Consider the following 27,973-nt stretch of genomic DNA (forward strand, 5'->3'; position numbering starts at 1 on the left):
CACCCGCCGCCCGCGGGGACGACGTGCTGGGGGACCGCGGGGGGGGGGGGGGTCAAAGAAACCCCAACTGCACGGCCCGACCCACCGCCCAGGGTCTGCGGTCGGCGGGAAGGCCACGGCGTCCACCGCAGGCACAGCGAGGTCGGCAGCAGGGCCTCCAGGTCGCCTGCAGCGACGGCACCACTCCTACCTGACGATGGACTCTCCTCGAAGGACCAACCCTTCCGGGCGGCCAGACAACCGTCGTCCACACCGCCTGCTACTTCCTCGGACCAACGTCGAAAGATCCCCCTGCGTTCCCGCCAGTCTCGCCCCGCGCCTGCGCACAGCTCCTTTCGTAGGCCGAGGGGCCGTCGGAGCGCATGCTCCGTCCTTGAGCTCTTCCCCGGCAGGTTTGGAACCGCGTTGCTGAAGCTGGCTGGCGCGCGCATGCGCGTCTCCGGGACCTGGTTCTTTCCCCACTGGACAAGGAAAGGCTGGTCTTGGAATTGAAGCCTGCCGAGCCGGAAGGCGCTGTGCTCTTTCACCTCCGTCTGCTCTGGCGGAAACGCAAGCGGTGGAAGAGAGGTTCCGGGCTTGGCCTCGGCTGGCGGCTGCAGCATGGACACCCGGGCCGAGGAGGCGGGAGTGACTCGCCGCCCGATGCTGGCCTCTTCCTGGGATGCTGCCTGCGGAGCCCTGGCCCGGAGTCTCCATCTCACCCGGGCTGGTGTCGGCGCCCCGGACTTGGACTGGGAGCAGCTGCTGGCGCCGCCTGACCCGGGGTGAGCAGGGCCGGCGGGGACCGGGCCCGCGGCGCCGGGATGGTCGCGCTCCTGGGGGAGCCGGGAGGGGAGGCGGGGCCGAGCGGAGAGAGGGTGGGGGGCCCGGGGTGCGGGAAGGACGTGATGCGGGGGCCCCGCATCTCCGCCGGGTCGCCCCCGGGGTCCGCCTCCCTCCCCCAGGCGAACCGACGGAGGCCTCTCTGTTGTCGACCCGAGGGGGCGTTAGAAAAACGAACTGTCGAGAATCCCCATCAGCTTCATTATGAGAAAGAGCCGCGTTTGCCTTTTATTGCATTCTGCTTCCCACTCTTGTGCGCACAGTAGGTGCCCAGGGAACTTTTTATGCTGAAGGAGAAGGACTGCAGAGGCTTGAGTCCACAGCCGAGGAGAAAGTAGAGGGGAAAACCCCGGTGGGTGGCGTGCCCATCTCCTTGTGACTCTGTGTTGAGCGTTTGTTGGGTGCTTGGGAGGGTGCGGGGACCGCCGTGGTAAATGGGAGTGAGTTAGAAGTCCTGGTGGCCCAATAGGAGGGTCGCGAGCAGCGTTCAGACAGGTGCACTGTGTGATAGTTTGAACAATTCTTTTCAGCCAAGATCTGGTGATTTTGAAAAGAAGCCTCAACAGTGACCAAGATGAAAACCCCTGCTTCCTTTACCTGAGATGTGACCCTAACGGAGGTGAAGAAATCGTTTCTATTGGCGTTTTAAGTTCCGCAAGAAATATGGAAGTATACTTAGGAGAGGAGTACTGTGGAACCAGTAGGGGCAAGCATGTTTGTAGTGATCTGGATAACAGGTTTGTAACTTGTTCATGCAGAAGTGTTCCCCCCAAGCAGTGTTGTTTTTCCCCAGCGTTTGTGGTATTTACTGATTCTCTGACATTGAGGCCAGCACTAAGGGAGAGAAGATAAAAACATACCAGCAGGAATAGAACTTTCTCCTTTTAAGAGATCTTGGAGATTGGGACGCCTGGATAGCTCAGTCGGTTGAGCGTCCCACTTCAGCTCAGGTCATGATCTCACAGTTCCTGAGTTCAAGTCCCGCTTCCGGCTCTGTGCTGACAGCTCAGAGCCTGGAGCCTGCCTGCTTTCGATCTGTGTCTCCTCTCTCTGCCCCCTGCCGTCCTCACACTCTGTCTCTCCAAAAGTGAATAAATGTTGAAAAAAAATTAAAAAAATAAAAGATCTTGGAGATAGATAGTCTAGGTCACCTTTCTCAATTTTTATAAATGTGGAAATTTAGAGCTAATTGAGGGAGCTGACTAGATAGAGGGTCATACTAGGTAGTCAGACTGTATAGACTGCAGACTACAGTGTAGTCCTTATTCTTCTTCTTGGCCTTTTTTCTACATGGACGTACAATGGTGTCTCTTCCAAAGGTAATTGGGCAGTTAGTCTGAAACACTGCATACATTTTTCTGGAAGGAACTCTATTGTGAGTAGCAGACAGGCCCAAGACTGTGCCTCCCCAGCCTATGTAACCCACAATTCAGCCTGTTATAGTTTGCTATTTCTCTAGGTTTTTTTTTTTTAAAGACTTATGTTTGGTGAGAGAGAGAGAGCATGTGAGTGGGGGAGAAGGGCAGAGGGAGAGAAAGAGGAGAAGAGAGTGAGAGAATCTTAAGCAGGCTTCATGCTCAGCAGGGAGCCTGATGTGGGGCTTGATTCCACGACTCTGGGCCAAAATCAAGTTTGGTGGCTCAAGCAACATTGGCACCCAGGGTCCCTGATTTTTCTCTAAGTTCTTATACAAAGATTCTACCCTAATTGAATCTCAGGATTTAAGTAATGGCTTAGAAACAACTAAAACAAATTTTTTTTAATTCGAGTATAGTTGATGTGCAATGTTACATTCGCTTCAGGTATACAGCATAGTGATTCATCATCTTTATAGATTATGCTGTGCTCACAAGTGTAACTACCATCTGTTACCATACAGTATCGTTGACTATATTCCCTATGCTGTACCTTTTATTTCCATAATTTATTCATTCCATAACTGGAATCCTGTATCTCCCATGCCCTTGAATCCATTTTGCCCATTCCTCTGGCAACCATCAGTTTGTGTTCTGTGTTTATAGGTCTGATTCTGCTTTTTTTTTTTTTATTCATGTGAAACAATTTGTTTTTAAGTTTATTGAAAATCATAAGGTAAAAGTAACTTAAATTTTATTTTCAGTGAGCACGAAATTATTTTCTACAAAAAATATTTAAAATTGGAGTCTTCCAGCCATGCTTGTAAAATAAAGGTAAGTCATCACTAAATTTTAACTAAGTTGCCAACTGCAAATGTGTTTGTGTAATTTGTGCTTCTTTTCTGGTTGGTTTCGTGATATGCTTCATCTACCTTTGTTCCTGGTTGTCTTTCTATAAAAATATGGTGTCATGATAACTGCAAGCAGTTTTGGTTTCATTATATCAAGAAAGGTGGAAGGGAATTAGAGAAGTTTAGAGAAGAGCAGCCAAAAATCAGGGATTTGGAGTGATGTCGTAAGTATGAAAAATACAGAAGTGAAAATTAGTGGTATCACTAGAGCCTAGGAAAGGTACCAAACCGCAGTACGTAGGCCCAGGATATTAATTCTGCTTTGTTGACTAGTTAAGTGGCCCTCGGCAAATCTCTTTCTTTGGAAGTACCTCATGGATGAATTAGAGGACCTAAACGGCACCTGGGTGGCTCAGTTGGTTAAGTGTCTGACTCGATTTTGACGCATGTCATGATCTCATGGTTTGTGGAATTGAGCCCCAAGCCGGACTCTGCACTGACAGCACAGAGCCTGCTTGGGATTCTCTCTCTTCTTTTCTGTCTGCCCCTCTGCCTGCTCACCCGTGTGTGTTCTCTCTCTCTCTCTTTCTCTGTCTCTCAAAAATAAATAAATAGGGATACCTTAGGAGGCTCAGTTGGTTAAGCATCCAACTTTGGCTCATGATCTCACAGTTCGTGATTTTGAGCCCCACTTCGGGCTCTGTGCTGACAGCTCAGAGTCTGGAGCCTGCTTTTGTTGGATTCTGTGTCTCCCTCTCTTTCTGGCCCTCCCCCACTTGCACACACACTCTCTCTCTCTCTCTCACTCTCTCTCAAAAGTAATAAACATTAAAGAAACTTTTTTAAATAAATAAAAATTAGAGGACTAAAAAAAACCCTCCTTGGTATTACATGAATGTTCATCATCAATTACATGAATGTTCATCATCATCATTCCTGATAGCTAAAAGCTTACACAGAAAACAACCCAACTGTCTGTCACCTAATGAATGTAATGAAAATATGGTATAGTATACCCACACAATGGGAAAGTATTTAGTCATAGAAAGCATTGAATTACTGAAACATACTATAGACATGGGTGAACCTTGAAACATTATACTGTGTGAAAGAATTTGGGGCCATATATTGTGTGATTCCATAAGTATATATATATACATATATTCTTCCATAACTGGAATCCTGTATCTCCCATGCCCTTGAGTCCATTTTGCCCATTCCTCTGGCAACCATCAGTTTGTGTTCTGTGTTTATAGGTCTGATTCTGCTTTTTTTTTTTTTTTTGCTTATTCATTTGAAACAATTTGTTTATACATATATACATATATGTATTTGTTTGATTCTATAAATCTATATATATATATAGATTTGTGTGATTCCATAAATATATATATATATATATATATATATATATAGATTTGTGTGATTCCATAAATATATATATATATTTGTGTGATTCCATAAATATATATATGTGTGTGATTCCATAAATATATATATGTGATCCCATAAATATATATATATATATTTGTGTGATTCCATAAATATATATATGTATATTTGTGTGATTCCGTATATATATATGGAATATATATGTATATATACATATATATGGAATATATGTATGTGTGATTCCATATATATATGGAATATATATGTACATATACATATATATATAGAATATATATGTATGTATATATATATAAGGTCTGGAATAGGCAGATGCATAGAGACTAAAGATTAGTTGTTGGCTAGGGTTGGGGGACTTGGTGGGATGGGAAGTGACTGGCAGTGGGTAAAGGGCTACTTTTTGGAGTGATGTTCTAAAATTGCAAAGGTTACACAACTCTATGAATATACTAAAATCCACTGAATTGTACGCTTTAACTCGATCGTTTGGCATGTGGATTATATCTCTATAAAGATACTTAGAAAATTTTTTTTTGTTTATTTTTGAGAGAGAGTGCGCGTGCAAGTGGGGGAGGGGCAGAGAGAGAGGGAGACACAGAATCCAAAGCAGGCTCCAGGCTCTGAGCTGTCAGCACAGAGTCCGATGCGGAGCATGGATTTGTGAACCATGAGATCATGACCTGAGCTGAAGTCAGATGCTTAACTGACTGAGCCATGCAGGCCCCCTGTGTTTTTAAATTTTTTAAAAAGGAAATAAACACTTGCAATCTTTTTGTCTCCACATTACTTTATACAGGGTTACAAGACTTTAGAATAAGACAAAATAAGTAATTTCATTATCTGCTGGTGGCAAATTAACAGAACTGGTTATTCCAAGATATTGTTTTATTTAGTATATATTAATAACTTTCAGATTTATTTAAAGTGATTCCTTCATTCAAGTATTTGAATGCCTGCTGATGTTAGATACTGTGTGAGGCATGTAGGAATTAGCAGTAATATAATGAATGACTGCCCTTATGTTGCTTACATTCTAGTGTAATGAGATAGATTATAAGCCAACTCAATGAGTAAAATGTGTCCCATATTCAGTGGTCGGGCAATGAGGGTGAAAAAGCAGAAAAGGGATAGGAGGGAGGTTAGAGGGTAGGTGTAGAAATTTAATGGGGAGACTCCTTGATTGTTGAGGACAGTCCACCTCTTTGCTGCCACACGCAAAGTTCTTGGATCATGGGTCTGATTTGACTTGTGTTTTTATGTTACATGTGGTTTTGTGTGTGTCTCTGAAGGTAAGTGCTTTTTGTAACTGTTCTTTGGAAACTCTGTGGGAGTGCAAAGGCTAGGTTGATTTAGAGAGATCCTACACCTACTAGAGCTTATTCTGGAGCAATAACATATGAAAGTTAATGGTTCCTGATGCATATTTTTGAGCATTTACTCAGTGGTAGGTACTGGGAACTTTAACACCTAATCTTCATAACAACCATGTGAAATCATTGTTATTACCCTCCCTCATTTTATTCCTGATTCAGGTTTTCGCTTTTTCCCAGGGTCACACAGGCTCTAAGTAGAGTCATCATTGAACCCAGTTCTGTCTGATTCTGTTTCCTTTCCACGTGCTACTGTGTTGTCCATATCACACATAAAATGTCTTTTGGTTCAGAAACATGGATGAAATGAGGCAGCATAAAGTGTTGAGCAGGATGCTACTAGAGAAGCCAGAAGGGCTGTGTTCCAAGCTTGGCTCTTACTAATTTGGGTAGCCCTTTGACAAGTCAGAAAATCACCCCTGACCTCATCATTTTTGTGTGTGAACTAGCAGGTTATGTTAGACCATTTTAACTTTCCCTTATAATTCTAAATTCTAAGAGACTGACTTATTTTTAGGATTTCAGTAAATACTTTGGAAGTGCTTTTGTATTAAATAGTATTATAGCTAGCTGTGCTATGTTAAATTCTCAGATTGGTATAGTTTATTTTTATTCATTAATTTAAGTGAATGGAACTTTATTATAGTCCCTTTTGGCTATTCTGTATATTTTTTCAGTTTGAAATGATAATTTTTTTTTTAATATTTATTTATTTTTAAGAGAGAGAATGGGAGAGGGGCAGAAAGAGAGAGAGAGAGGGGATCTGAGGCAGGCTCCATGGTGACAACAGAAAGCCGGATGCGGGGCTTGAACTCAAACCGTGAGATCATGACCTGAGGTGAAGTTGGATGCTTACCCTGAGCCACCCAGACACCCCTCAAATGATACTGTTTTATATAAATAGTTCCTATGAGCCTGATAATAAATTAGAAGTGCTGACCACTACAATTTTCAGGAAAACTTTAAAAAATGAAAATGTATTTAATGTTTTGTTTTCTTAAATACATTACTGTTGCTAGTTTATGTTAAAAAGTCACCTCAAATAGTGATTATTGTTTAATATCGTTATTTTCTGGAACGTCTTTGTTTTGTAACAGTTGCTCTCCTTTGGTGAAAAGCAGTGTGTGTTCGTCAGTAAAGTTGTGGTACACATGAGGCGGGTTTCAGCCAGTTCCGCAACAAGCTCTCCTGCTCTAGGATCAAGGATAGACCTCCGGAGGGTCCAGACTATCATGGCGTCCATGGGGTCAAAGCTGTCACCTGGAGCTCAGCAACTGATGGATGTGGTTAGATTTCAGCAGCAGGTAGGTAGAAATGGATTCTCTCCAGATGACCGTTAAAAATTTCAAAAAGGTGGGGCGCCTGGGTGGCGCAGTCGGTTAAGCGTCCGACTTCAGCCAGGTGACGATCTCGCGGTCCGTGAGTTCGAGCCCCGCGTCAGGCTCTGGGCTGACGGCTCGGAGCCTGGAGCCTGCTTCCGATTCTGTGTCTCCCTCTCTCTCTGCCCCTCCCCCGTTCATGCTCTGTCTCTTTCTGTCCCAAAAATAAATAAAAAACGTTGAAAAAAAAAAAAATTTCAAAAAGGTGGCTTTTTTAAGGACACGTATTGACTTGGTTTTTTCTTTGAAAAAGATTGATTTAATGTTTTGAAAAGATACTGATTTAATGCGTACCTTTATTTACTTTTGTAAAATAACATTTTATAGACTTACCCTCTTCCAAAATATTTTTGTTACATATCTTCACAGTTTTCCATGAATTTACTCATTCATTCAGCAAATATTTATTAAGCACCCTCTCAGTGAATGAGGCAGTGTTTTGAGCACTTTAGAAAGTTCAAAGATTAGTCTGTAGCCTATCTTTAAGGATCTTTATAGTCTCATTTTATCTAGGCCTTTAGAAAAGAAGGAGGGGACCAGGCAAGTAAATTTGGAGGGATGCAGTTTGAGAGAGAAAATAACATGGATTAACTCTTCAGCGCTGGAAGGAATGGGATATAGCTAGGAAATGGATAGAAGTTCACTTCTCTGGGGCGAAGAAGTGGTAGGGCGAGTTGGGCTTGGGGCCGGATCATAGGGGGCTTTGAATGCTGTCTTAAAAGCTCATAGGTGGTTTTGCCTATGTTTTGGGAAATTCGAACCCAGAGTTATACATAAGAGGAATGAGAGGGTACGGTGAATCAGTAGGATGTGGGACCCCAAGGGGAGCAGCTGCCTGTTCCTGCCCTCATCCAGGTGGGAGTTAAGGAGGGTCTGAAATTGGACGTGTAACCTGATGCTGGGTTGTGAGTTGCTAAGGTGACGGTGCCGTCAGGGCTTGACAGCTAACTTGATATTGGTGTCGCTGGAGAAAGATAAAAGAGTTAAAAGTGAAATTGAGGTTTTGAAGATGGGGCTCCCGACAGTATAAATGGAACCCAGGGGAGGAGGCTACTTGGGAGAAAGGAAGTTTGATTTGGGGAGTATTGAGTCATGGATGTGAATCCAACGGTGCCTGTGGCGGGAAGCAGAAGGGAGGTATGCGAGGGGCACCCCAGCAGAGGGTGGGGAAGGAAATGAAGGGAGAGCCAGAGCAAGGAAGAAGGGTCCATGAGGAGTAGCTGTGTTTGGGAAGGACACAGGGAGAGGGAAAAGGAATAGGAGAGCGGAAGACCAGCGGTGCGACCGAGTAGCAGCAGGAAAGACCTGATGTCAGGAGACCTGATGGCAGGTTCTGGTGCTGACATTTGTTTGTACTTGTGCTATCTGGTGTTGCTTCATCTTTTTGACATAAATTTCCCCAGGTTCAAAATCTAAGTGATAAGACTGCTAAGATCATAGGATTCATGGGAAAGTTTAAAACAAATAGTATAATAAACAACTTGTGCGTTTCTCGCGAGATTTACCAATAGTAATTTATTTATTTTTTTAAAGTTTATTTATTTGGAGAGAGAGTGCAGCTGGGGGAGGGGCAGAGAGAGAGGGAGACAGAGGATCCGAAGCGGGTTCCATGCTGACAGCATAGATCCCAGTGCAGGGCTCGAACCCATGAGCCATGAGATCGTGACCTGAGCCAAAGTCGGATGCTTAACTGACTGAGCCAGCGAGGCTTCTCAACCAATATTCATTTAGTACAGGTGTCACCAACACAATGGGCAAGAAAGGGAGACTAGCAAAGTTGACGGTGATCACAGGAACCTTGGAAAGGAGGGGTTCAAAAAAATACCAGGTTCATACTTTTCTTTCTCCTGTACCGTTATCTCACCTCGATGCCGCAGGAAGTCTCTGACTGGGCCTCCTGCTCCACCACAGTCCATGCTCCACAGGGCAAGCAGAATAATCTCAAAGGGTAAATCAGACTCGTCCTTCCCCCTGTGTAAAGCCCTCTGACTGCTTCTCTCACACTCAGAATTAACCCAGATTCTTTACCTTGGCATCTAAGATCTGGGCCTTCTTGGACTCCTTAACCTCATCTCCTTCCTACCAAATCTCCTTGGACATCTTGCTCCAGACATGCTGATGTGTGTATTCCTCAGATACTCAGATGTGTTCGGGACCTTTGCACTCTTAACTTTTCTCTTTCTCCAGAAGCCCTTTCCCCAGACCTTGGCAAATCTGGCTTTTTCTTTTTATTAAGATACCAGCTTAAATGTTACATCCTTATTAAGACCTCCCCAACTACCAGTTTAAAATAGCCTTTTCCAGGGCACCTGGGTGGCTCAGTCAGTTAAGCGTCTGACTCTTGATTTTGGCTCAGGTCATGACCTCATGGTTCGTGAGTTCAAGCCCCACATCGGGCTCCGTGCTGAGAGCATGAAGCCTGCTTGGGATTCTCTCCCTCTCTCTCCGCTTCTTCCCCGTGCATGTACACTCTCCCTCCCTCTCTCTCCCTTTCAAAATGAATAAATATTAAACTGAAAACTAAATAATTAAAATCGCTTTTTCCTCCAAATCTGTATCATATTTTCATCAGAGCCTTCTTGATCATTTTGTTGTTATTTATATATTGGTCTATCTCATTAAAATGTAAGCTTATATGAAGAGGGACCTGGTCTGTCTTGATTAAGGCTTCAGATAAGTATACGATATATAGGATTTGGATTATCAACTGAGTACTCCTTAGAGATCTTCAGGGGGTCAGTTTGAATAACCATGAGGTGGAAACCAGATTTTGAGGGATTAGGCACTAAATGGGGGTAGTTGGAATGTTGAGGTCCCAGGGTAATATGGGTCTGTTTCAAGAATGGTAGAGATAAGGAACTTGCCTGTATCAGAATTCCTTGTGATATTTATAAAATACATGGGGCGCCTGGGTGGCTCAGTCTGTTGAGCGTCCGACTCAGGTCACGATCTTGCGGTCCGTGAGTTCGAGCCCCGCGTCAGGCTCTGGGCTGATGGCTCAGAGCCTGGAGCCTGCTTCTGATTCTTTGTCTCCCTCTCTCTCTGCCCCTCCCCCATTCATGCTCTGTCTCTCTCTGTCTCAAAAATAAATAAATGTTAAAAAAAAAAAATTTAAAATACAGATTACTGGCTGTCGCCAATGACCTGAAACCCTGAAGGCGGTTTCCAGGAATCAGTATTTCAAGCAGGCATCCCCCGGTGAGTCTTATGCATAGTATATTTTAAAAACAAATGATTGAGGACAAGGATCCTATGGAGACAGAGATTGAAAATGTAAAAACAAGAAGAAATTTTTTTGTGTGTGCAAGACTTTGGAAACATCAGAGAGGGTTCAGGAATTAAAGTCAGCTCATAGACCAATTTTTATGTTTTAAAAACTTAGCTTTGGAAGAAGGGATAACATGGATAATAGATTTTTTTTGGCCATGTCTTTAAGTTTTCTTTAATTCCAAAGATACATGTTTTCTTTGCCTTGAATTTCAATCTGTTCAGAAGTAAAGTAAGTAAGGCAAACCATAAGAAACTCTTAAATACAGAGAACAAACTGAGAGTGGATGGGAGTGGGGGAAAGGGGAAAATGGGGGATGGGCATTGAGGAGGGCACTTGTTGGGATGAGCACTGGGTGTTGTAGGTAAGCGATGAACCACGTGAATCTACCCCAAAAACCAACAGCACACTTTACACACTGTATTTTAGCCAATTGGACAATAATTTATATTATTAAACAAAAAGTGCATTAAGTAAATCATAAAAGTGCTTTCCCAGCTCTCATTCTGTTCCCTGCCTGGTGTGTATCCTGGAGTTTTCTGTACTTGTAGAAATACGTGCACGTCCTTCCATCCAACACACATGCTGTGCCCTCCCCCCTCCCCCCACTAAATCATTGTGTATGAGGACATTTGGGGAAGACAAAAAGTGATCCAGTTAAATCTTCTTTTAAACATGCTAATAAAAGACTTCTTCCAAGTGAGGAGGCTCTATTTATGGGATGATTCTTACAGGATATACCTGGATTTCTAGGATTGCATATTATTAACAAACCAGAGTCTATGGAATGTCTCCCGGGAAAACGTCATGTAAGCTCTTGTCATGTATCAACTATTTGTTGAGTATAAAGTAGGGATATTTTGGGGCTCCTGGCTGGCTTAGCTGGTAGAGCCATGCGACTCTTGATCTCAGGTTATAAGCTCAAGCCCCATGTTAGGTGTAGAGATGACTTAAAAATAAAATCTTAAAAAATAAATAAATGAAGTAGGGATGTCTCATGACCAAAACTATTCCTTCTATGGAAGTTGTATAACCGCACACACCTTCCTACATTAATTTGGGCAGGGCCTGTCCTGAAGGGGAAAGAAACAACCTGGGAAGCTTTGTTAGGAGTCCTGTGCCTCTCCCTGCTTCACCTGGGCTATGGGGTTGCTTGTGTTCTTGAAAGTTTTATTAATGTCGTATTTTATTTCATTACGTTTGAAGTTCAAATTTGCTGGCTTTGGTTTGTTTTTGCTTTACCGTTTGGAAAAATTGAATGGGATACTATATCAAAGTGCCCTAGCATGTAGTTTTCATTTAATGTTATCTGAGTGAAAGGGTGTGCCCCATTTTCTCGAAGAACAAATTCAGGTGTGCGAGATTTACACGGTTTACTTTTTTCACCTTTGAAATACAAATATCTTTTTTTCTTGCTTTTTCAAGGTGATAACTAAAGTTAGTCAATCCTTTCAGATATCTGACCGGATATTCAGAGATAAACAACTTTTCACAAGCCTGGAGGTATATACATGTGCATATATGAAGTTATGTATACACAATAGTTTTTTGCATATTCATATATATGTATAATTCTACATGAATGCTTTCATGTTCTTTTAGGCTACTCTGTAATTGTTTTCCATATAACATGATGTGGATCCATTGTTAGAAATTATTTCATACATATCCCTCTGCCTGCTTTAAAAAATTTCTTTTAATGTTTATTTCTGAGAGAGAGAGAGAGAGAGAGAGCGAGCATGAGCAGGGGAGGGGCAGAGAGAGAGGGAGACACAGAATCCGAAGCAGGCTCCAGGCTCTGAGCTGTCAGCACAGAGCCCGACGCGGGGCTCGAACTCATGAACCATGAGATCATGACCTGAGCTGAAGTTGGGACACTTACCCGACTGAGCCACCCAGGCACCCCCTTCTGCCTGCTTTTAAAAGGGCTTGTTGTACCTTGTAAGGCCAATGTACAAGAAAATTAAGAATTCAGTGAAATCAAACGACAGGAAATAGAATAGCCACTAGCACTTAAAGTTTGTTTATTTATTGCACTGCCACATAGACTTACCTCTGAATTCCTTGACAGTTAATGCAAAGAGGAAAGGTAAATCACCTAAAGAGCTTTTATTTGAAAAAAATATGAATTTTTATAATCAGTGAATTTCTTATAATCAAAATTTGATATATCTGAAAAGAAAACCTTGCATAGCAAATACCTTATTAACATTTGGATTTTTATAATTAACATTTCTGCCAAAGTAATCGTCATACACAATTTTGACATTGATTTCACTGCTGTTTATGTAGACTTTTCAGTTTTCTGTCATTAAGGTATTTTTGCTCTGTTATACTGCTACCAAAAATCATTTAGCTTTGTCATCATGATTGAGTAAAGCTCGTTTCCACCAGAGGAGAGTTGTTTACTTTAAAACTTTTGTATAGAATTACATACGTAATTTATATATATACATTTGTATAATTGTATGCTATATATATAATATGTATGTAATTCTGTACAAAATATAGAAAAATTATATTGCATATAATTACATGCAATTATATACAAATTTATATAAAACTTACACATAATTTGTATATATAATATGCATGTAGTTATATAACATAATTGTATACAGTTCATCTTCTTGGAATAATTTAATTTAAGGCTTATTCAAAACTTGGATTCAATAGAAGAACACATTTCTTTCTAGAGTATTTCTTCACTTCAGTAACAGAAGTTCTGTGGAGACTCCCCTACTCCTACACCACCATCTTCTCTGGCTTTCATTATTCCCCTTTCCTGCATTGTTTATCCCTAAGTATTTATCACTGTCTCTGTCCACATGATATATTGTCTTCCTTTCTCCCTTCCTTCCTTCCATTGTTTCCTACTCCCTTATAGGTTCCACATATCAGTGATTTTCATTGCTTTTGTTTACTGTCTCATTTCCTATGCCTAAAACACAAAGTCAATTTCTGGTAAATATTTGTTGACTGAATTGAGTTTGGGGTTGGCATGATCCAGGAATCATTTTTTTAGAATATCTGGAAGATGTGTATACTGAGTTTCTTTAGCTAACCTTAATAATACTTTTCTCATTCTCTTTCACTGGGTATTGAGCAACAGTAAATATGAGATAATACCCCCGATAAGAGTGTGTAATAGAGTTCTGTGTTTTGAATTTAGGATAGAGCCCTAAAACTTAAGAGTCAAGTCCACTAGAAGTAGTTCTGCTCTTCTCTTGAGGAAGAATCCCAGAGTGCGGCACAAACAGGCCCTGTAGGGGAGATCATGTAACCTCATCACAGAAGTGAGCCAGGATCTTGTCATGAAATAATATAGCACCGGTTCAGTTGAGGCCGCAAATCATTAAGGCAGACATAGCCAAAAAGTTTGCTCATTTTAGTCATTGTAGACGTCACAAATGTACCGATGGAACATCATCAGTACCTTAGAGCGTGTAAGCTATCTGGCGTGTCTTTTGTGAGAAGCTAGTAGTAGAAGGTTTCCTTAGGTTAGCTTATTATATGGGAAACTTGATGGATGATACTCGATTCTAAGAAAATTATCAATTATCGTGACTCAGTTGAGTAGTATATTTTATCGCCATAAATTAAGGAGGCCTTTGTAGTGGAGACGTGAATGTTAATGCAGTTTTACCAAGCATGCTAATATTTAATATTTCCTTTAGGGAAAAACTACAGAGAAATCATTAAAAGTCTGGACTGTGGAGTTAGGTGGCCCAGGTTCATGCCCCGGTTCTGCCACTTAACTAGTTGTGTTACGGTAGACAAGTGACCTTTAGCCTGGGTCTCCTCCACCCAGTATGGGGGTAGTAATCGTAGCCTGCTTCGTGTGGACGTTTTGAGGGTCAAATGAAAGAATGCACGTCGCCTGCCTCACAGTCATTACCCCCAAAGTTAGCTGTCATGACTGTTAACAGAGACGTGTATTTCTTTACCTTGCTCAGAATCGTATTCCCATTGGCGAGCAGCTTCAGTCGGTTTTGGGAAATCCTGGCTACAGACGTGGGATTGACCTGCAGTCATCATCTACTTCGGGGGCCTTAGACAAGTCCCCGTCCACGCCTTTTCCTTTCAGAACCGGCTTGACCTCTGGAAACGTGACTGAAGACTTGAAAGCTTGCACCGATCAAAGTCTGCAGCCACCCGGTGGCGGAAAGGCTACGAGCCTCCAAGAGTATAAAACTGTGTCACCGAGCCATGTTCTTCTTGAGAATGACCTCAAAAATGCCGTTTCTTCTCTCCTACCAAAGAAAGCAAGTGACAACTCGAACATACCTAACTCTGACTTGCTGCCTTTTCTCCAGAGTTTATGTAGTCAAGTTAGCCATCTCCGCGTGGGACGTAACACCAAGTGGCAGGAAACCGTCCCTAAGGCTGGTGAAGACATTGCTGGTGTTGCGTAAGTATTTAAGACAAGTGTGATTTAGATTTCATAGGTGGAAGAATCAGTTGGAGGAAAACATTGGTTTCACTAACTACTGCCTGAAAATGTTTCCCGAGGTCATTTTAGCAGCTTCTGCATTTTACACATTAACATACTTATAGGGAATAAATATTAACATACTTATAGAGAATAAATATTCTGTAGGGGAGAATGGATTACTTTTAAAGAGGTGTCTAAAACTGAAGATGTTGATCACTTCTTAGGCATTTTATGGAAGGGGTATAAGCATCAAATAAGGGTTGGAGTAGAAAGTTATCTGTATAAATGGGGAGGAGCCGTGGAAACCATAAGATAAACATTTGTGCCTGATTATAATCACTGAGTCATCATAGTAGATTTTCTTTGTAGATCTTGTTTGCCTTAGGCTAATTTTAGTCTGGTCATCAATGACATTTTTAAGCTTATAATCGTTTATAGTGTACAGACCCTCATCTGCTGATCTCATAATTCTAATTTTTTTGCAGCCTTGGTGTGATTAATGGGTGGCTAAGTATTTGGTATGTTTCCCCATCCTTCATGTTGATGTAATGTGTCAGGATATTGCACTAGACTGGAATTCATGACTCCGGTCATAGTTCTGGCTTAACTCTTTTGCCTTACCGGTTAAATCTTGTGGTTTAGATTTTTTTCACATGTAAAATGAGGTAGTTTTATTGGTTGAAATTTTCTTAAAGTCTCCAATAGCATTGAAATTTGAGGAGGTTAGGAAGTTATTGGAAAAAAAGTATGGTTTTCAGTAAGGATATTTATTACTTAGTAATATTTTTTAGTAAGGATTCTCGGTAAGGAAAAAAACCATTATTCTTTAGTTGTTGATAGATTACATCAGTGAACTCTAGTTGGTATGTGATGTGGCTAAACAAACAAAACAAAACAAAGCAAACCAAAAAAAATTAAGTTGAGATTAAAAACTGCTCTGGGGCCAGGTGAGATTGAATGTCTCCATTCCTCTCAGCTCTGTCAGTGCGAAATGAGCTAACCTTTTTCAAAATTTTATAGAGAAAGGAAAAGAATTTTCTTGGATGCCAAGTTAGGATAGTTGCGGGGGTTATGCAGTCTTCACAAAGAAGAGAGTGTTCTGGGAAGGAACATTTGGTGCAGGGTGTTAGATGTGTCTTTACATAAAAAGTTACAAATCATCGTAATGAAGGACATTCCAGAAAATTATGGACTTTATATTTTTAGTATATGCATGACTGTATGACTTTATTTAAGTGTTTATTTTTGAGAGAGAGACACAGAGTGCGAGTGGGGGAGGGGCAGAGAGAGAGGGGGAGACACAGATCCTGAAACAGGCTCTGAGCTGTCAGCACAGAGCCTGATGCAGGGCTTGAACTCCGGAAGGGTGAGATCATGACCTAGGCTGAAGTCGGACACCCAACCAGTTGAGCCACTCACTGTTCCCCAATGTCAGGAGTGTTAAACAACTTGCTGATTGCAGACCTTTTATAAAGATTTGTTCTTTGAGGGTAGAAATTCTCTTCATTTTTATATTCTCATTTCAGTTGTATGCTTACATGGTTAAAGAATTAAAGATTCAGAATACTTTGGGCACTCAGGGTCGTGGTTGCCTGTTCCATGTTTATTTTTGGAACCTGGAAATATGTTGTACGAAGACAGCACAGCTATGGAGGCAGATTTCGGCCATGTGTGTCGGCTGCTTGTTTTAGTAGAGTTTGGTTGCTTTTGTGATGACATCAGGAATCATTGTTATATTGTGTGTGTGTGTGTTTTAATTTATTTGTAGCACGGAAGAGCAGCCTGTGTGCTCCTACTTGGAAAAGGTCCTTACTAAAAATATGGAACTGATGGAAAAGAAGCTTGTGGACTACATTGATCAGCGGATACATAAACTGCAGAAGCACATAGATACAAAGTTGGCTTTGTTAATGGACGTGCTGCAGAGTCCCTGCCCCCCACCCGCCGGGATGGCCCTCCGACAGTGGGACTCTGGGGAAAGACTTTCAAACGGAGAAAGATAAGCGCTCGACACGGACCGTGCGCTACAGATATTTATTACGTATTTATTAGAAAGCCAAAACCCCACAAGTTCGAGGCAAGTATTTAATGGCATTTGAGGATCACCATGTTACGCACGGTGACCTCAGTGTTCATTTTAGCTCCACGTGTTACTGTGAATCCAGTACTGTGCGCTAAGATTTAACAACACGATAGGATTATAAATTATTAGCAGTATTTTTATTGTTTACTTTTATTGACTTTTTTAAGTGTTTTAAGCTTTTTAAGGATTTCTATTGCAATTCATGAGTCTGTATTGTATATGTGTTGGATTTAAGTGCTGTTTTAATTTATACCAAAACCTTATGTTTTAAGGGTGTGAAAAAAATACAGTATTTGATATATTTTTCTTTTTCTAAAACTGAGTACTTAAGAATCACAACCTTTAGTTTCAATCACATAATTACATTTTATATTGTTTATTTCAGATAAAAAATTAGATGTGATGTTTCTGCAACATTAATTTACATGGGGCCATTAATTTTGCATTCTGTCATGTTGGAGCTCTATGTGGATAGGAGAGAAAAATCAGAACTGGCCTTTGTTAAGATTATTACTTTAGGTTAGCGTTTGGTGGAAAACGAGTTTGATCTCACTAAACCCAGAAAGCATAAGGAACTCTTCTTTTCTGAGCTGATAGTGGTTCTTTCCAGAGCCCTTCTCTGATATGTTTCCAGCGTGAAGCACTGAGGCTCTCACAGAAGGATTAAGGCCTATGAATCAAGGAGCTCGCGGTTCTCTCTGGCAGACGTAATTTTCAGAAATGACAATGATTTCATATGTCTTGAGGGGTGGTATATTTGCATCTAAAAAATAAATGCATCTACTGTGGAAACTGTCTCGAGTAAACAGAAATAGTTTCATTTCATCTAATATTCGTTCTACGTGAAAAAGATGTTTTATACTCATTTAACATTTTGGTGAATTTAGTTGTTTAAATAGTGAGAACTAATACAATGTTCATGTACGACTCACTCTGACCTCAGTGACAGGAGGTCTATGTACCACTTCTATCAGGCTTTTCCTAATTTAATCACCACATATGTAGCCATTAAACAGCATTTCTTGAAGAAAAATTTCTATCAATGTTTATTAATTTTTGAGAGACAGAGAGAGCAGAGGAGGAGCAGAGACAGAGGGAGACACAGAATCTGAAGCAGGCTCCAGGCTCTGAGCTGTCAGCAGAGCCCGATGCGGGGCTCGAACTCATGAACCGCGAGATCATGACCTGAGCTGAAGTCAGAGGCTTAACCAACTAAGCCACCCAGGCGCCCCAAACAGCATTTCTTCCTGCCCTTGGGAGAAGGGTGTGTCACTTAAAGCCAAACCCTTTCGTTAACGATTAGGCAGCTTCTGATAGTTTCGGTCTGTTCTTTGGCTGGGAAATCTCAATAGAGTTACAACTAGAACACCAAGTATGTCTTATAAAATGATTCCAATAATACAATATTCATGATTATGGTACTAGAAGTAATTTAGAAGAGCTTTAATTCCTGATTTTCCATTTCTTAGTTTTTCCATGTTAATGAAGGCCTAAGCTACACTATATATATATATATATATATATATATTAGATATTCACAGATACTGATTTTCTTATATTTGTAAATTGCTGTACATGAGTATGTTTTTCTGTAATAATTGCTTTATTGTTATTTCCTAAGAAAATACTGCCAGAGTTTGCTCAACAGAAGCAGGAGACCATACATAGTATTTACAAAGTCTCTGTGAAGTCTTTTTCTCCTTGTAACTTTTCTCCACCTGTAAAAGCCAAATGTGCGAAGTCAGAGCGAGCAAACGCACCTTCACAGGCCTGCTGCGGTTTAAAGTAGCTGCAGGGGATGTGTGGTGATCAAGAAATTAAATCGAGGTGAGGGTTATGTCTTTTCATTTGCACATTTTTACCACTTGGAGTCTTTTTCTATCTCCCTCCTCCCCATGGGGGTGCGTTGAGGTCTCCATCCCATATCACTGGATTGTCAGTCTTTTCGGTGCAGGGCTGCGGCCCTGTCACTCATCTTCAGGTGTGGCCGCAGAGTCAAGTGTTTGAGGCTCCTCCTCATTTGGCCCCAGCCTAGCTTTCCAGCCTCATCAGCCACCTCCGCCTGACCTACTGTTCCCCACTGTCCTTCCCTCCCGTGGCTCCTCAGACTGTTGGTGCCAGCAGACGGGAGCCCTCCTCCCCTGCTTCCCGCCTCTCCCTACCCTACACTGTGGTTCACAGCTCAGCTCGGATGCAGCCTTCGTGAAGACACCCTCGGTCCCTCCCCTCCCCTCCGCGGTAAGTAAGCAAGCAGCCGGACAAGTGAAACGCAGACAGCCAACACCGAAGGCTCCTTTTAGGGGGGTGCAAAATGGTGTAAGCCGGCTGAAGCCGAGGATGCAGGTCAGGTAGTGGCTAGAGGTAAGGCCCGAAAAGGTGGCCCGGGTCTGGCTTCGGAGAGCCCTGACTGCTCCACTCTGGAGATCCGCCCACACCAAGGATTCAGCAGTTTACGAGGAGGGTGACCTACTCAACTCTGGGCCTCGGAGAGCAAACCAGAGTGGAGCTTTGCTCCTGAACCCACTTGCAGAGTTTCTTGGCATTCTGCTTTGGGTTGCAGCGGAATCTGGGTGCTGGAATGCAGAACCACGTAACATCTGACTGCCTAAGAAATTAGGTCTGTATTTCTCATCATTTGCTCTCCAGTCTTCATCAGAATCGCTTGGGGAAGCTGTCAAACTTGAAGTTTCTCCAGTCCCAACGCAGATCTTATGAATGAGACCGGAGGGAGGAGCAGACATTTCAAGGACTGAAATGGCATTGCAGGGAGGAGTAGGCATTTCAAAGGATCTCAGGGTCATTATGAAACAGCTGAACCTGGAGAGTCTGCTTCGGTCTGTCACACCGTACACCTCAACACGTAGCCGTCCGATCAGCCCCGTCCATCTGCCTCGCGTGGGAGCTGGTTAGAAAGGCAAAGTCATGGGCTCCATGCCAGAACCAGTGAACCAGAATCTGTGGTGGGGCCCAGGAATTAGATTTCACAAGCTCTCCGGGTGATTTTTATGCACACGAGTCAGAGAACCCCTGCTTTAATGAATGGCTGTCTCTGAAGAAACAGACTCACGATTTCAAACACCCAGGGCAGGTGTCTGCGTTAGCCTTGTGTATCTAGGAGATGCTCCTGAAAGTTTATGCCTAAATGAGAACCAGGGGTTCCAGAAGAGAAGTAGGGCAAGATTCAGGCAACTTTGACTTCTTGAGAGTCAGAATTTCTGAACCATGAAATGACTCAAATGGAGCGTAGTTATTTTTCCTGCAGACTTTCCCTAGCAGAGACCTGTTGGTAGAGTTTCCATCAAAAATGTTAATGTTTTCACTTTCACACTTTTCATGGGGATGAAAACTGTGAAGAGAGTACACGTGTAGCTGGAGATGAGCCACCAGCAGAGGGACCGACTGCTTACGTTATCGCAAGTTACAACGCGTGATGTGTCTGTTTACGTTGGAACGTCTCAAAGCCTGGCAGCTGCCGCCACCGCCACCAATGTCAAACCACACAGCGCCCACTGTCTTGAAATGGGTCCAGGGAGCTGAATGGCTTTGCCAACAATTTTGACAAGTCAAGGGAGGAAGGTGGGCCTGGAATCCACCTCTCCTGTTCCCCAGGCCCGTGTGGATTGTGGGGTGGGATCTTCCTACTTCGAGTTGATTCCCTTTGACATTTGAAATCCAAGGCTGTGAAAAGGAACAGCTCTTCTTTAATGGCCACCTCTGTCAAGGTAAAGCAAACATAGCATCTTTTACATGGTTTTCTACCATTTTGACAGTGTTTCTCCAAATGCCCTTGGAAGACATATTTTCAAGATGGCTTAGAGGAAAATACACCAGGGTGAGCAGATCTGAAGTCTCCTTCCACCTTAGTCCCTCACCTGCTGTGTAACATTGGATGAGTGATTCGGCCTTTTTCTTGACCTGTTTTCTCTTCCATAAAAGGGGAGATCTCACAGCCTCCTTCATGCTATGGGATAAGGTTTATAATATTCTGAACATGACGCCCCTGGTATATAGAAGATGTTATATGGCAAATGTTAAATTCTTCTTTCCCTTTCTCTACCGTCTTCTCTTTTTGTCTTCTTAAACAGTAAGAATGACGTGTGTGTGTGTGTGTGTGTGTGTGTTAATGTTTATTTATTTTGAGAGAGAGAGAGTGCAAGCAGGGGAGGGGCAGAGAGAGAGGGAGACACAGAATCTGAAGCAGGCGCCAGGCTCCGAGCTGTCAGCACAGAGCCCAGCGCGGGGCTCAAACCCATGAACTGTGAGATCTTGACCTAAGCCAAAGTTGGACGCTTAACCTACTGAGCCACCCAGGTGCCCCGACACACATGGTTCTTTTTTTTTTTTTTTTTTTAATTTTTTTTTTTTTTAACGTTTATTTATTTTTGAGACAGAGAGAGACAGAGCATGAACAGGGGAGGGGCAGAGAGAGAGGGAGACACAGAATCTGAAACAGGCTCCAGGCTCTGAGCTGTCAGCACAGAGCCCGACGCGGGGCTCGAACTCATGGACCGCGAGATCGTGACCTGAGCCGAAGTCGGCCGCTTAACCGACTGAGCCACCCAGGCGCCCCCACATGGTTCTTAATATCATTACTATTCGCGCAATTTTGAAGTCCCTCTTCTATATCATGTCTTAAGTGCAGAAGGGAAGTCACAATCATGTTGAGCAGTGGGTCTCAAGTCTAGTTCAGGAAACCACAGCATCAAGCATTACCTTGGAACTTACTTAAAATGCAGATTCTTGGACCCCACTTCATACTGAATCAGAAACTCTGAGGGTGGGTCTATCCATTGCATTTCCTGAAGCCCTCCAGCTGGCATGGAAGCCCGCTCATTTTGAGAACCATTGGTCTATGTCAATGGTTCACAAGCTCTGTAGCCAGCTTACATGGGTTCCTTCCTAAAACCCCGACACACTGCAAAAATGTTCTATAACTGGCAAAAGTCTAGGCTTTTCACTAGGGCTTTAAACCCCCACCAAATTGTATCCTTCGCTAATCTTTCCGACTGGTCTCCTCCTGCCACTCCCCTGCACGCATCCCACTCTACCCCAACAGCCTTTGTCTTGTTCCTTGAGCACACCAAACCCATTACAGTCTCAGGAGTCTGTCCTCAGTATTTTCTTTGCCTGGAATGCACTTCCTCAGCTTGCCCTCTCCCTTTTTCCAGGCCTCTCCTGAAATATCGCCTCCTCAGAAAGGCCTTTCTTGATGATCCTCCCTAAATTACTCCTCTCCATCCCCATCACTTGCTCATTGATTTTCACTTTATTTTTCTCTTAAGCGTTCTTTAAGGGGTAGATCTGTTTGGAACAAATTCTTTTTCTTCATCTGAGAACATCTTTCCTACCCCCTGTCCATTCCTTAAGGGTAGTTTTGCTGGGTATAGAATTTGAAGTTCTTCTCATTCAGTGCTTGAGAAATGTCATGTGCTACATCTGTCTGGCTTCTGAGGTTACAGATGAGAAGTCCATCGTTTGAATTGGTGTGTTCCCCTGTAGGCAGTGTGTTGTTTCTCTCTCGCTGCTTTCAAGTTTGTTTCTCTGTCTTTAGTTTTTGTAAGTTTAATTACAATGTGTCTCGCCATGGATTTTCTTGACTTTATCCTGTTTGGACTTTTCTCAGCTTCTTGAATCTGTGTCTTTTGCCAGATTTGACAAGTGTTTAGCTATTATTTCTTTGGAAACCCAGCCCCATCCTTTCTCCTCTCCTTCTGAGACCCTGATGACATAAATTTTGGATCTTTTGTCATGGCCCCCCAGGTCCCTGAGGTTTTGTCAAATTTTTGTTCAGACCGGGTACATTTCTTGCTCTGTCCTAAGTTCACTGATTTGGTCCTGGCATCTCCGTCTGCTAGTGAGTCGATTCAGTGAGGCTTTTTGCTTTTTTTTTTTGAATTTCTGTTAATGTACATTTCAGTTCTGTAATTTCCACCTAGTTCTTTTGTTATAACTTCCATTTCTTTGATGAGATTTCTATATTTTGATTGTTTCAAGAAGATTTGTTACTGATTGTTGAAGCTTTTTTATGATGTCTGCTTTAAATCCTTTTTGGATAACTCCAACATGTGATTCATCTTGCTGATAGCATCAGTTTACGGTCCTCTCTCATTCAGGTGTTACTTCTCTGTTTCTTGGTCCTACAGGTGATTTTCCATTGATCCTGGCTGTTTTGGCTAAGTACTACTTAGATCTTTAATTTTATCAGGAAGTCACCCTGCTTAGATTTAGCATGCAGGTCCTGGTCTACTTTTGTGGGGCGACGTTCCAATGACAATTTAATGTCCAGAGGCTTTGCAGTGCTGTTTTGATCTGTTCAGTTTCTGTAGTGCCACTGGGGCCCCCAGGTCCCTGACAGTGCTGCCAGAAGGGGCAGAAGACTCCCCAGGCTAGCGCCATCTGGTAGATCTAAGTGGGAGAAGGGAATCTGGCCCACAGGGACAAAGATGCTTCTTATGGTGGATCCCCTTTGGGCTGTCAACTGGCCATCCCAGTGTCCCCCAGAAGAGCGGAGTCTTGGGACCAGTGAGGAAGCAGGTCACTTCCCCTGAGCTTTTACTGTCAGTTGGGACTGCCACACCACGCACCTTACCAGTGTGGCGGCGCTAGCTTGAGGATGTTCGCTTGTCTTGCATTAAATCCCACAGCAGCACACCCACTGGCGCCACCTTCTGTTGCCAGATTCAGAGTTGGAAGACACGGGCCTGGATCACCTGTTTCTGTTCCGCTGTTGTGTTGCTCTTCCAGGCCCGGGGTCCCTACCCCGTTGGCCTTCTTCTTTCCAACTTGCAGAGTTCTTCTTTGACTCTTGTTTTTTTTCCAGGGGTTACAGTTATACTTCAGATAGAGAGGCAGGGAGAAACAAGTCCAAGCCGTCTCGTCTGCACCCAGAGTCTCCTCTTAATGTTACTAGATTGGCTGGCTGTGGGCCTCTGTCATACACAGCTGACTAAAACAGATGTCCTATTCAGCTTTTCATTTTTGTGACCCTTGTATCTCACCAATCAAGTGTGAACATCTTCCAATGTCAATGAGCATATACTTGAATCCTAGTAAGTGGCATTATGTTATTTCATTGTATAGCTATAGCATAAAGTCAACCAGTCTTCTATAACTGAACTTTGAAGTGTAAAAAGATTTGTAGCCTCCCCATATCTTTTTTAAAAAATGTTTGTTTATTTTGAGAGAGATTGTGTGTACATGTACTTGTGTGCGAGCAGGGGAGGGGCAGAAAGAGGGGGAGAGAGAGAATCCTAAGCAGGCTCCGCACTGTCAGCACAGAGCCTGACTCGGGGCTCAATCCCATGAACCGTGAGATCATGACCTGACCCAAGATCAAGAGTCAGACATCTAACCGACTGAACCACCCAGGTGCCCCAAGCCTCCCTGTATATCTATCTTTTTATTTTTTTTTAATTGAAATCTTAAACCTGCTTTTGAGGAGCAGTCAAATCCTGAAAATCAGTGTGAGGGAAGTAAGACCTGAAAAGGGAAAGACTTAGAATTAAATGGCTCAAAATGGTGTTTCTATTTCCTGGGTGCTAACATGTACCCAAACACGGAACAGAATTCAGAACTCCGTGAAGAGCTGGTATCCCGAGAGTCGATGTCACATGCCTGTGGCATAGGACATGGGGCTGGACGGTGGCTGCGCTTCTAAAGTGAGTTCTTCAACCTTGGATCTTAATTCCTCCTAGCAAGGATGATTCGATCCTTCTTTCTCAAATTACAGGTTTCATAAAATATCGTCTTCCCTAAATTAAAAAAAAATTTTTTTTTTTTACTAGTTGGCCTTCATCCAGATCTGGACAGGTTAATTGTCGTAAGTATGCTCAGCACTTAAAATTATTTATGCTTCTTTCTTGCCTCCCTGTTCCCCAATTTCAGAGTGTTAAACAACTTGCTGATCCTAGACACCTCTCCCTGGCAGTATTTAGCAAAAAAAAATGGCCAAAGGGCCTGTGGTGTCCTCAAGAGACAGAATGAAGGATAAGGGCTCCTAGAATCTCCTTAAACCGTAAGATGACCGTCGGAGTGGGAGAATTAAGACCTTTTCCTCCTTAAAACATATTATTTACAGTGTGGGTTTGTGTATTCTCAGCATTGCACAGCATGATATTTGGGGAAGAAAGAAAAAAGACATCTCCCTAGTCATTCTCAGAAATGGCAAGTTTTAAACTTGATGAACAGCACGGGGTCACTCCCGACTCTATCAGGGAATATATTTCACGAGACCCAGGTGTTTGGGAGTAAAACTACCTGCTCAAGAGCGGGCCTGTGAAAGGGAGAAATTCTTCCCGTTTTCTCTCCTGATTTCCTTCTCTCTGGACTTTGTATTTCAGTTGCGTTTCATCCACAAATAAACCCTTTCCCCTCTGGGTCAGCCTGTGCTCTTAGGCCTCCCCGGGAAGATTCCTGCATGTTTTACACATGTAAGGCTTTGTGGTTTGGGGCTCATGATTCCCCCGCCGAAGGAAGTGTGTGCTAGGTGGGTGTGTGGGGAGGGAAGCCACGTTCGCTGCTCACCCGCACTTCTCTGCCCAGGTGTGTGTGAGATGCTTGACCTCAAGATTATCATCGCCCTTGGTGGCGGCTTACTGATTGTCACATTTGTGCTGATGGCTGTTGTCATCTGTCTTTACTACAAAGTAGCCAACGCATTGAAGTGAGTGATGTGGGTAAGAGTGAAAAATACCCCCTCAAATAGGATACCTGGGGCTCTCTGCTTGAGCAAGGTCATTCCTTGCCCTGTGGCCCCACCCTGGGTGAGGCCAGGAAGGGCAAGTGGGTTGGAAAAGGCAAAGGCAGGTGAGTGTAGAACCTTGGTGTTTTTCCCCTTCTGGCTTAGGGCTGTGAGCTCATAAGTAGAATGTTCTCGGCTGGGTGGCTGGGTGCTGCTTTGCTTCACCTACCCTCTCAGTGTGACCCTCAGCCAGTTTATTCAGCACGTTGGCTGGGCCCTCCCTCTGTCCCAGACACTGCAGACTGTGGGGGAGGCTCTGACAAGTCTGGGTCTTAGACTCACTCAGAGGATAGGCTGAACCTCTCTCACAGTGTTCTCTCACTCTCTTACCTGCGTTGGGGGACCTCTCACTGTGTTGTCTCATTCACTGTGCTTGGCCTAGGGGACAAAGAGGTGGGCCTGTAGGATTGTGGGGGAGCTGAGCTGTAGGAAGATTCTGGGGCACGCCCACACAAGGGAGTATAGATCAGACTAAAGATAACTACCTTTGGGAGAGAGGAATCTTCCAATGGGGGAGAGATGGGTCCTCAGAAGCAGTGCTGTTCCCATCCTAGGGAAGTTAAGCCTGTGAGCTGGAAGGTAAATTCCAGAACCTGGGGGGCGGCCCTCGGTGGCACCTTCCCGATCATGCTCTGCACTTGATGGGCCTGCAGCGGTCCGCTGGGTGATCCACGCTTGCAGTTCGCTCTCCCTTATTTGCTGCAACCTGATTTTACATTTCTAACAACCCTAAGAGAGGAGGGGGTTAGACAGGAACTTGGGACAGGGCCAGAGAACTCTAGTTTGGGGCTGGTGGCATGCATTTGACTGGCTCCAGCCCTAAACTTCCCAGGTACCCCTGACAATTGTGACAAATGGATGCAGTAGAAAAATTCTAATCTCATGCTCTGTGTATGTCTTTTCTTAAGATGTTCAAAGGCATATTTGGCTCTGACCATCAATGATAATGAGGCCACAGTCACGATGACCACAGACTCCACCAATGGGTCCTATCCCAGCATCCGGTGTTGTGAAGAATGTAACTTGAATGCCAACTCGAACCCCCTGCCACCGTGATTCTGTGACATAACCAAAAGCCCTGGACTTGGCACAAAAATCTTCACTCGCAGTATTTCTTTCTTGGTAGAATTCATTATTCAAGTCAGGTTCAAATCATGTTTATATCATGTTAAGTACCACATATTTATGTACTTTTGGATAAATATGCAAGAGGAAAATAATCCTCTCCGCCTCTGGCATTTTTGTTGTTGGTCATGTACTTAAATTACTTAAATTTGTGTAGTAGTCACTTGGGGACTTGGGGCGAGTAAACTTGTAATATTGCAGTATAAGAAGGAGAGTTAAGAGTAATAGAGAAAAAGGCATGCTGCCAGTTGAACAAGAAGGGATGTTGTGCCAGATGCTTGGGGTGGAAAAATAAAAGCATCTGGAAACTAGGCCCAAAGGGAAACACAGCATCTCTGAATGAGAGAAACTTTTTCCTGGTGCTTAATTCTGTTTGGATCATATTACACAGAGCCCTCTCCTTGAGACTCTGAAAAAAATGGACATCCTTCTTTGGGTTTAACCAAGCCTCAGAACCAGTTTTCAAACCCTGGCAGGTGCTAACATCTGAGGGCACGCCGTCAGTCCAGACGCTGATTTCTTCCAGACCCCTGGGCACTATGTAGGCTCCGAGGACGTAGGTTTCTGTAGGGCGATTCTCTCCCACAGGCGACAGCAGACACTTCTCATGGAGGGTACCAGGGCCACAGCAAGGTCCTCGGCAATGCAGGACCCTGAAGGTAAAGATGGGTGAGACGCCTGGGGGCAGAGCAGGAGCCACGGATGAGGCACAGGGATAGAACCTGGGCCAAGGCGGGCTCACAGGCTTACTCCCGGTAGTCTGGGCTCCAGGCCACTTTCTGCCACCTTGCAGGCATCAGGGGTTAGTCACAGGATGGGCACACTCGGCAAAAGAAGTGATGTGGGTGAAAGTCCTTGTGGGTATGACTTACAAAGAATTTGCTACAGAGAAAACAGGCCCCTGTAGCCTGCACGAAAGTTCAGCTCGCTAATTCTGAACCCAAGCCGCTCCCCGTTCCTCTGTTACATCTCCAAACTTCATCACTGCCAACACTCCCAGGTATCATTAAACGTGGATTGCTGGGAAGGTACTTGTAGGACATAAAATGAAAAACAAAAAAACCCAGCCTCTCCCTAAACTGCCTGCAACTGAATTTCTTTGCAGGCTTTCCGGCACAGAGCCAGAGCATTCTAG

At 43.4% G+C, this 27,973-nt stretch overlaps 1 protein-coding gene and 1 long non-coding RNA gene across 4 annotated transcripts; one reads left to right on the plus strand and one right to left on the minus strand.

The window, feature by feature from the left end:
- Positions 1-529: 529 nt before the first annotated feature.
- Positions 530-26,933, plus strand: LOC132684807 (ATPase PAAT-like). 3 transcript variants are annotated; one of them, XM_078434918.2, is made up of 9 exons: positions 530-764; positions 1,353-1,559; positions 2,942-3,011; positions 6,906-7,112; positions 14,412-14,866; positions 16,659-18,800; positions 24,758-24,792; positions 25,515-25,648; positions 26,622-26,933. In XM_078434918.2, exons 1-6 carry the CDS (start codon positions 601-603, stop codon positions 16,891-16,893), a joined length of 1,338 nt encoding a protein of 445 aa, XP_078291044.2. In that variant the 5' UTR covers positions 530-600; the 3' UTR covers positions 16,894-18,800; positions 24,758-24,792; positions 25,515-25,648; positions 26,622-26,933. The 3 variants fall into 3 exon arrangements, with proteins under 3 accessions (XP_078291044.2, XP_078291043.2, XP_078291045.2); XM_078434917.2 differs by having other exon boundaries at positions 25,515-25,635; XM_078434919.2 differs by lacking the exon at positions 25,515-25,648.
- On the minus strand, positions 22,848-25,767 carry LOC144613205 (uncharacterized). The gene is made up of 2 exons (XR_013550587.2): positions 25,683-25,767; positions 22,848-24,724 (listed from the first exon to the last, which is right to left on the minus strand). It is a non-coding gene; the product is annotated as an uncharacterized LOC144613205 (long non-coding RNA).
- Positions 26,934-27,973: the final 1,040 nt, after the last annotated feature.

Source organism: Panthera onca, chromosome D2 (genome assembly GCF_046562875.1).
Source record: "Panthera onca isolate mPanOnc1 chromosome D2, mPanOnc1 haplotype 2, whole genome shotgun sequence".
Lineage (NCBI taxonomy): Eukaryota > Metazoa > Chordata > Mammalia > Carnivora > Felidae > Panthera > Panthera onca.

Excerpts from the sequence above, each read along its gene's own strand:
- LOC132684807 (XM_078434918.2), top strand. The coding sequence starts at position 601 with ATGGACACCCGGGCCGAGGAGGCGGGAGTGACTCGCCGCCCGATGCTG. Across the intron at positions 765-1,352 it reads CTGGCGCCGCCTGACCCGGG|CCAAGATCTGGTGATTTTGA; the intron begins GTGAGCAGGGCC and ends AATTCTTTTCAG. Across the intron at positions 14,867-16,658 it reads GAAGACATTGCTGGTGTTGC|CACGGAAGAGCAGCCTGTGT; the intron begins GTAAGTATTTAA and ends ATTTATTTGTAG.